Source organism: Chiloscyllium plagiosum, chromosome 40 (genome assembly GCF_004010195.1).
Source record: "Chiloscyllium plagiosum isolate BGI_BamShark_2017 chromosome 40, ASM401019v2, whole genome shotgun sequence".
NCBI lineage: Eukaryota > Metazoa > Chordata > Chondrichthyes > Orectolobiformes > Hemiscylliidae > Chiloscyllium > Chiloscyllium plagiosum.
In genome coordinates this window covers 18,927,341-18,935,878 of record NC_057749.1, presented here as the reverse complement: position 1 = coordinate 18,935,878, position 8,538 = coordinate 18,927,341, and the positions used below count along the sequence as shown (strand labels likewise).

General features: G+C 40.5%; 1 protein-coding gene across 5 annotated transcripts in view; it reads right to left on the bottom strand.

The window, feature by feature from the left end:
- The window catches only part of ptpn9a (protein tyrosine phosphatase non-receptor type 9a), a 234,669-nt gene that overhangs the window by 143,957 nt on the left and 82,174 nt on the right, over positions 1 to 8,538 (bottom strand). For all 5 annotated transcript variants that reach the window (XM_043680531.1, XM_043680533.1, XM_043680532.1 and 2 more), the window contains exons 2-3: positions 7,624 to 7,767; positions 848 to 937 (exon numbers count right to left, since the gene is read on the bottom strand). In XM_043680531.1, the coding sequence (XP_043536466.1) occupies positions 848 to 937; positions 7,624 to 7,767 (234 nt within the window). The remainder of the gene's footprint in view (positions 1 to 847; positions 938 to 7,623; positions 7,768 to 8,538) is intronic.

The following is an 8,538-nucleotide window of genomic DNA, read 5'->3' as shown; positions in this document are numbered from 1 at the left end:
AGGTGTCGGAGATGGTCCAGGTAAATTTAAGGTCAGGGTGGAATGTGTTGGTGAAGTTGATGAATTGCTCAACCTCCTCGCGGGAGCACGAGGTGGTGCCAATGCAGTCATCAATGTAGCGGAGGAAGAGGTGGGGAGTGGTGCCGGTGTAATTACGGAAGGTCAACTGCTCTACGTAGCCAACAAAGAGACAGGCATAGCTGGGGCTCATATGGTTACCCCTTTGGTCTGGAGGAAGTGGGAGGATTCAAAGGAGAAATTGTTAAGGGTGAGGACCAGTTCGGCCAAACGAATGAGTGTGTCGGTGGAAGGGTACTGTTGGGGACATCGGGAGAGGAAACAAACGGAGGGCTTGGAGGCCCTGGTCATGGCGGATGGAGGTGTAGAGGGATTGGATATCCATGGTGAAGATGAGGCGTTGGGGGCCGGGGAAACGGAAGTCTTGGAGGAGGTGCAGGGCGTGGGTGGTGGCTTGAACGTATGTGGGGAGTTCCTGGACTAGGGGGGATAGGACAGTGTCGAGGTAGGTGGAGATGAGTTCAGTGGGGCAGGAGCATGCTGAGACAATGGGTCGGCCAGGGTGGTCAGGCTTGTGGATCTTGGGAAGGAGGTAGAATCGAACAATGTCAGTAGCTTTCTCTTCAAACTTCTGCCAAAAAGTCCCTGTGGGGTACTATTTAGATCCCTGTTCCCTGGAACTATGATTCCATGTATAAATGTTTAATTCACGATCTGGTGAACTATAAATGCTAAATCATACAGCAAAGGATAACATTTCCTGTTTATGGTGCTCCCAACCACCACCAAGTTGGAAAATCATAAAGGAAAAGACAAACCACAAACTTACCAAGATGGTGAATTTGCCACTCAGCAGTTCAGACCTAAGAGGCTCTTCATGTGGTTTCAACTTCACAATCCCTTCTTTCAACCTTGTATCCTGGAAATAAACCAAAGGTATTTCATTTACTCTATAAAACTGCAAGGTATAAAGAAAAAAAGTGTTCACTCTCACCATGATATTCTACAAATCATTACCCAGCAACCAATCGGTGAAGTATAGTGACCACAAATATATTTTCAAATGACGAGGTACTTTCCTGTAAACTCTATGACTCTAATTCTTTTAAGTGAAGTGTATTGTGTTTCAGCTCTGGCTTTGCAAAGATCACATCAATTTAATTTGTGGGGCTTCTTGATACAAAAGTCTGAATTACTTGTCAACAGTGGATCTTCATATTTAGATATTCAATACATGCAGATAATCTAGAAAAATGGGAATGAAAGAGCTACACATCAGCGACTGTTATGACTTTCATCAAATAAGCGAACTTCAGTTTATCATTTTCATATTCTCAACAACACTTTACCTGCCAAGTTTGAGACAGTGTGATGGCAAGTACCTTTCTTCCTCTTTTAAGATGTATGCATAACTCATTCTCCATTAAAAAAACAATCTAACACATCTAGAATTGACAGATAGATGCAGTGGACCCTAAATCTTATCTCTGATGTTTGCAGCTTCCTTCTTACCCATCATATCCCTGAATTGATAATCTTGGCAGAACTCAAGTTGCACCTGAGCAGAGAAAACCACATGTGCTAGAAACCTGAAATGCAACAATTAAGCTGGCGTTTCAGATACACACAGTTACCTGCAGCATCACAGGCACGTTACCTACATGAGCTGAGTGTGCACATCCTGCAGTTGATGAAAAACACCAGCTCCTGCCAATGCACTGGAACAGGAAGTAGGTGGAGCTAATGTCATCATTATGCACGGGGACAGGAAACTAGTGCTATTCATTTCTGTGTTGTGCAACTGTTGCTGTTGCCCCTTCCTCAGCACACCCTCTTCTCCCCACTTCCCTTAGGAATTGGAACAGCAGGTGAGGGAGAGAGAATTCTTCCTGAGAGTTTCTGGATTAACAGTTGTCCACCTGCTTTATAAATGGGAGATTTAGACTTAAAAGATGAGGTAGGGGTGGCAGTAAACACAGATGTATACAAAAGAAAAACAGGTTTGATCAATTTCAGCTGTGATAAAAGTTACACACAAAAGGATTGTGCGTCTTTTCTCTCTACAGTTGGATTGGTTATATTGCGCCATAGTCGGTTATAACCATATTATATTCAGCATCAGTTATTTTTGTTGAACTTAAATAATTTTTAAAAAGCATTTAATAGAATAATTCTACTCCACAAAATGCCAATTCCAAAACAATACAAATTTCTTATCCTGCACTTCAACACCAGCACCATGCCAAAAACATAAACTGTCGATCTATGGTGGGAGTGAAGTCCTTTCCAGGGCAATTCAATTTAGAAAACTGTATCTGCTTCTGGACAGGCATCAAGATAGGCAAGGACCTGAACAATCAGATAACTGACAGGAGTCCAATAATTTATTTTAATATGCAATTCATAGTTGACAATAAGGCACTTTGTTGTCCACGTGAAATAATTGCAGCTCCGATGAAGTGACATGCTATTGCACAAGTATAGTTGGGGAGCTACCGTATATACTCGTGCATAGGTCGAGTTTTGGAGACCGTTTTCCAGGCTGAAATTAGGGGGTCGACTTATACACGAGTTATTGTTTGAGGGGATGGAATTCAAGCTTGGCATGAGTCAAAAAAAATGAAGAGCCAGATCTCTATATAAAATTATAAACAACAAAAGGAAAAAGAATTATGGCTATTATTGAATATTAATCTGCAAAATAACGGTCTCCATTCTGCTTGCTACAGTAGAACGGTACTGTCGTACCGTTTTCCAGTTACCAGTACCGTAATGTGCATGTAGGTGTACATAGATGTGCAAAAGTTAATAGGCATACCAGCAGGTGGTCAGGCCATCTACCTGGGGTATTTGTACAACACACAATTCATGAAATTAAAACAGAGGAACAGTAAAAACAAAAATAGTTTGATAGTATTTTATTAAAAGACGACCGCATGAAACTGTTAATAGTATACGAAAAATACTTTACATTAAAAAAACTAATATTCACAGCAAAAAAAACTCTTCTCACCGTATATCACAAATATTATGGGATAGCTGCTTAAAACTATAAGTTACCAGTAATGCAAAAGTCCATTAGAATCCTTCAAACTCACTGTCCTCATCAGTTGCACCACAGAATAATTCATTCCAGTTGTATGGGTCAACCATATCGTCGTATGGATCATCCTCATCTGCACTGTCAAGGGGATCATCAATTGATTTGTCATCACTTCCATCTGACCATACAGTCATCCTCCGTACCATCGAAAGCATTAGAAATTTCACATTTTTTGAAGGCTTTCACAATGATTTCAGTTTTCATCTCCTTCCAGGACTCAACAATTCACTCACATACAGTTGCAAGTAATGGAGTACACATTGCCACCCTTTGTGAAGCTTTCTTCCCCTTCTTGCATCCAAAGTGTCCCATTTCTTCCGTACTAAATCCTTAAAAGGTCATATGGCCTCCAGGAATCACTGCAATGTCAGAATTGTTAGCTCGAAGTTCACTGATAACACTTATTACTCTGTGTGATCTGAACATATCCCAAAACCAGTAAGCGTTTTTTTCCTTTCTAAGTCCACCTGGTTGCTTATTCCAGACCTCCTTAATCCAAGTCTTGCAGTCACCTTCATCCATCCACCCTTTTTAATGGATGAGGACAACAATGCCTTTGGGAAATTTCTGTTTGGGCAGAGTTTTCCACTTAAAAATCACCATAGGCTTTAATTTTGTTCGATCTGCCATACAACCAAGTACCACAGGGAATCAACTCCTTTCATGACAGTAGTCTTAACCAAAACTGTTTTTGCTCCAATCTTGGTTAGAGACAAAAAAAAACTGCAGGTGCTCCACTCTTGTCCACAGTTCTGTTGTCTGCCATATCAAAGTTCATTGGAGTTTCGTCCAGATTGCCGATGCATGCGAACCTGTACCCATTTTCCTTCCAAGTTCTGACGACAAAGCGATGGACCCTATTAACCTTGTCGTTAAGTTCTGCTGGTAGATGTTGGGCAATCTTGGTTTTCTGTCTAAGCACTGGATCATACCTTTTCATAAACCTACTGTACCATCCAGCACTGGCTTTGAAATCACTGAATCCATTTTTTTTGCTTCATTTTTGGCATGCATTCTTATACACTGTCGAGTCAGTATGCTTCCAGTCGGACAACACTGAATTATCCAGTCAGCAATCTTTTCTTCTGGTTGTGGCCACTGGTTCAGCTTTCCTCGGTTTGCATACTTCTGTTTTGGCATAGCCTTTAACTGTGTAGCTTTTTTCCTCCAAGCTCGGACAGGTTTTTCAGAAACACAGAATTCCTTTGCAGCTACGCTATTGTTATTCTTCTCTGCAACTACAATAACTTTCAGTTTAAACGGTGGTGCATACTGGTTTCTTCGGAATCCCGTTTTGTCAGCAAAGTTTGGGGGAGTTTCACAACATGTTCAAAGCACAACTGTATGCAATACCTACTTCTAAGAAAATGAGGCAACAGCAGGGAGACAAGGTCGAGGGCTGCCATAAGATGCTTTTATATTTGCATCAAAAATGTGCAAATTATGGCCTTTAAGGATGTATATATGGTTAGGAAAAAAAACCCTGAAAAACTAGGGTCGACTTATATGAAACATACCAGATTTTTGGCCAAAAATAAGGGTCCAACGTATACATGAGGTTGGCATATGCACGGGTATATACGGTATATGCGAAACAAAACATTACAGTCCTCAAGCTGCATTTGGCATTGGAGAAGGAATGAGTCAAAATTACTTTCAGGCTGTACAGTTACATGACTGCGTCAGCACACAAGCCAAGTGAAATGTTGGTAGGCTTCCACAGATGGAATGGAGGACAGTGCACAACACATTAAATGTAATTCTAATCAGAATACAAGACAAGGGTTGGTCTGGCGTTACTTGTTGTGTTCCTAATTCTGAGTTGGCAGCAATGACTTAGAATGCCTTTAATTTCTAGCACAGAATGCAGCAACCTAATCCAGTCTATCCACAACTATGTTTTTATTCAGGGCGAAAGCAGGGTAGAAGTGGAATCAACAGCTGTGGGAAAGAATTTGTCCTTTGCACATGGCTTATGAATTACTGTGTGGGATCTGAATTTTTGGATACCCTCCAATTGGACTTTAGGCAGTTTGTCTTCATCTACTGCTTGAATCCCAAAAGGAGCTGAAAACAGGAGACATACACAAACAAATGCACACATAGATAAGTACAGCAGTCTTTCTAACTAGGTCAGTAAAACGCAACATGGGTGAATAGCAGTTTCTTCTCAATATCTTTTTCTTGAATAAGTTCAGTAATAAACAAATTGTCGGTGGCCATGCATTGTTTATCTTTAAGAAATGTACCCTTTCCCTCGCCTTATGGTTTTCCATTGCCGCCTTCTACTTAAGCAGCGATAGAAACAAATAAAATGGAAAAGACACAAATATAAGAAAATTATCAACTCAAAAGCTGCAGTCTCAAACAGAATTATTCATCTATTCGAAACCTCAAATGTTGAACGCACTCACATTTGGTGACTCCCTCACAAAAGAATAACCAAGTTAAAAGGGGATACTTTTGTTTAAGCAAACTAGGAGACAAGCTAACTGAGAAAACAGCCAGCCATTAGGTATCACCAAGTTTGGTCTTAAAAACACCGATGTCTGTTGAAGGAAGGAAAAGGAATGGATGTGGTATAGGAGAGATTTCACAACTTTGACAAGGAAAGGTGTGTGACTATTGTCATGGTCGCCACATAGACCAATAACCTAAAAGATCTAAAGTTACCAAACTAAGCAAGCAAAGGAAAACAACTAACAGCATTTCACTTGTTACATCTTTTACTTTAACAATCAAACCAAAATCAATGTAAATGAAACACAAATTTACAGAGAGAAAGTGAGGGCTGCAGATGCTAGAGATCAGAGCTGAAAATGTGTTGCTGGAAAAGCGCAGCAGGTCAGGCAGCATCCAAGGAACAGGAGAATCGACGTTTTGGGCTTAAGCCCTTCTTCAGGAATCCAAATTTACAGGCAAACTGTCTTCAGCAGAAATCATAAACTACACTTTACCAAGCCAACAATGACCAATCCTACAGATTTTCTGGCAGTACCCTTAACACACATGGTACTCCATGACACTATAAAGGTTTTACAAAACTCAGGTAGTTCCTCAGGTAGAGTTCAACTTCTTAAATTCACACAAGAATTGGTCATTGAGCTGCCTCCAACGGAAGCTTTTTTTTAGCCAAGTTCCACTGTCACAGTCATCGCCAAAAGTCATCACAATTCACAGAACCTTAACATGGATCACAAAACTGAGCCCAAGAGAACTTTTGTCAGTTAACAATATTAAGAAATATAGAACCAAAGTAGGGAAAATGGGAATTAATAGCTATGGGGACTTGAGAAGCTGAATATTCAAGAGCCAGCATTAATCTGAAGGAAGCACAAACTTTCCATGCCATATGACACTATATAAAAAGCAACTAGTGTCAAAGGACCAGTAAAAAGTTAGTAACAAAACTATATTCCTCCCATCCCTTGTATTTTGAACAGTTGTTCAAGATAAGAACCAAAGAAATAAGAATAGACAATATATATTTTATCAAGCCCGTTCCATCATTCACTCATGACAACTCTCTACCTCAGCTCTATTCTCCTATTCTCCCCCATTCCCGATATCCTTAGGTTTACAGTACAATGAGTTTGATGGTTAAAAACATGCACAGAATCCAACAGAAGGGAGGGGAAGGTAAGTCTTGCTGATATTTAAACACTCTCCCATCTCTTTAGCTCATTTAAACAAAATCCCAGGGAAACATCCTAATTTGCTTAAATATTAACACTTTAAGCAAAGAACAACAACAGAATAAAGAAAACTTAAAAAAGAAATACTTTCTCACTTTTCTTTTTGAAAGTACACTTTCGAGATGCATGTACGAAATTAAGGCTCCAATTGAGATTATTTAATTCCTTCATGATGTCAGGGTTCAAGGACTTTTGTTGCCAGTATAACTTCTTCCTGTTTGAACATATTTGCTGATCATTTATTTGCAAAAGTAATGAACTGGGTGAATGCGATCTATCTGCTTCATATTTGCATAACCATAAATCCTTCAGTGGAACATATGATGCAAAAACAAAGAACGTCGATGTTCAGCACAAATAAACTGCAGAACACTCAAAATTAATGCAAAATAGTGTTACCCATTATGCAAGTAATCGAGAAAACAAGGGTGATGATATCATAATCCACTCCTTTCCCCACATGCAGACTGCTCAGTGTGCACAAAACAAATCTATTTCTCTCTCAAATACACATATTCACAGATACATGTCATAATGGGACAATGTTTTTTTTCAATTCAGATTCCACAGAACCAGGTTATGTTACTCAGAGATCAAAAGACTGACAACCTACATAATCTTGCAAGAATCATTAACAATAAGAACTAGGTAAAAACAATGACTGCAGATGCTGGAAACCAGATTCTGGATTATTGGTGCTGGAAGAGCACAGCAGTTCAGGCAGCATCCGAGGAGCTGCTGCCTGAACTGCTGTGCTCTTCCAGCACCACTAATCCAGAATCCATTAACAATAAGAAGTCAGCCTACCCGGTATGAGTGGAATAGTTCAATGGCACGGTAAACGTCAAATTTTCTGGCCATTAGAAATTTGACTGCTGCGTTCCAGGACAGGGGAGAGACACCATGTTGCGTTGTCCACTTGTTGATCTCTTCTAGAAACTGCTGGGTGGCCTGCAAGACAAACAAAAACAATCACAAGTAAAATATGGCTTGACGGGCAGGCAGATGGGGACACACACACAAAACCTAAAATGAGCCCCAAATTCCTAACAAATCCCGACTTTTCACTCAATCTGAAGTCTAACATAGAAAGTGAGAGCAGAATTTGTAATCCTTTCAAAGCAAAATTAGAGACACCATCAGCTCCTTGACTGAAGTTCACATCTTAGCTGAAAATGTGTTGCTGGAAAATCGCAGCAGGTCAAGCAGCATCCAAGGAGCAGGAGAATCAAAGTTTCGGGCATGAGCCCTTCTTCAGGAATCTTCAGTGAAAGAAACGCAGAAACATTGCCCAAGAGCCCAAGAGTTCAGTAACAACTAGAATCAGAGATGAGTTTCTAAATACACACAAGGAGGAAACTGCTGCAGAGAAATGTTTTACTATCGTGCTTAGAATAGTGTGAATCCTCACTAGGAAATTTTCAGCCAGATGGGTTGCATCTGGGATAATCCACGTTGTCAATTTCATCAGCTTCCTCATCTCCCCTCCCCCTACCTCAACCCAGGTCCAACCCTCCAACTTAGCACCACCCTCTTGAATTGTCCTACCTGTCCATCTTCCGTCCCACCTATCCGCTCCACTCTCCACTCCAACTAATTGCAACATTTAAAAGGCACCTGGATGGGTATATGAATAGGAAGGGTTTGGAGGGATATGGGCCGGGTGCTGGCAGCTAGGACTAGATTGGGTTGGGATATCTGGTCGGCATGGACAAGTTGGAC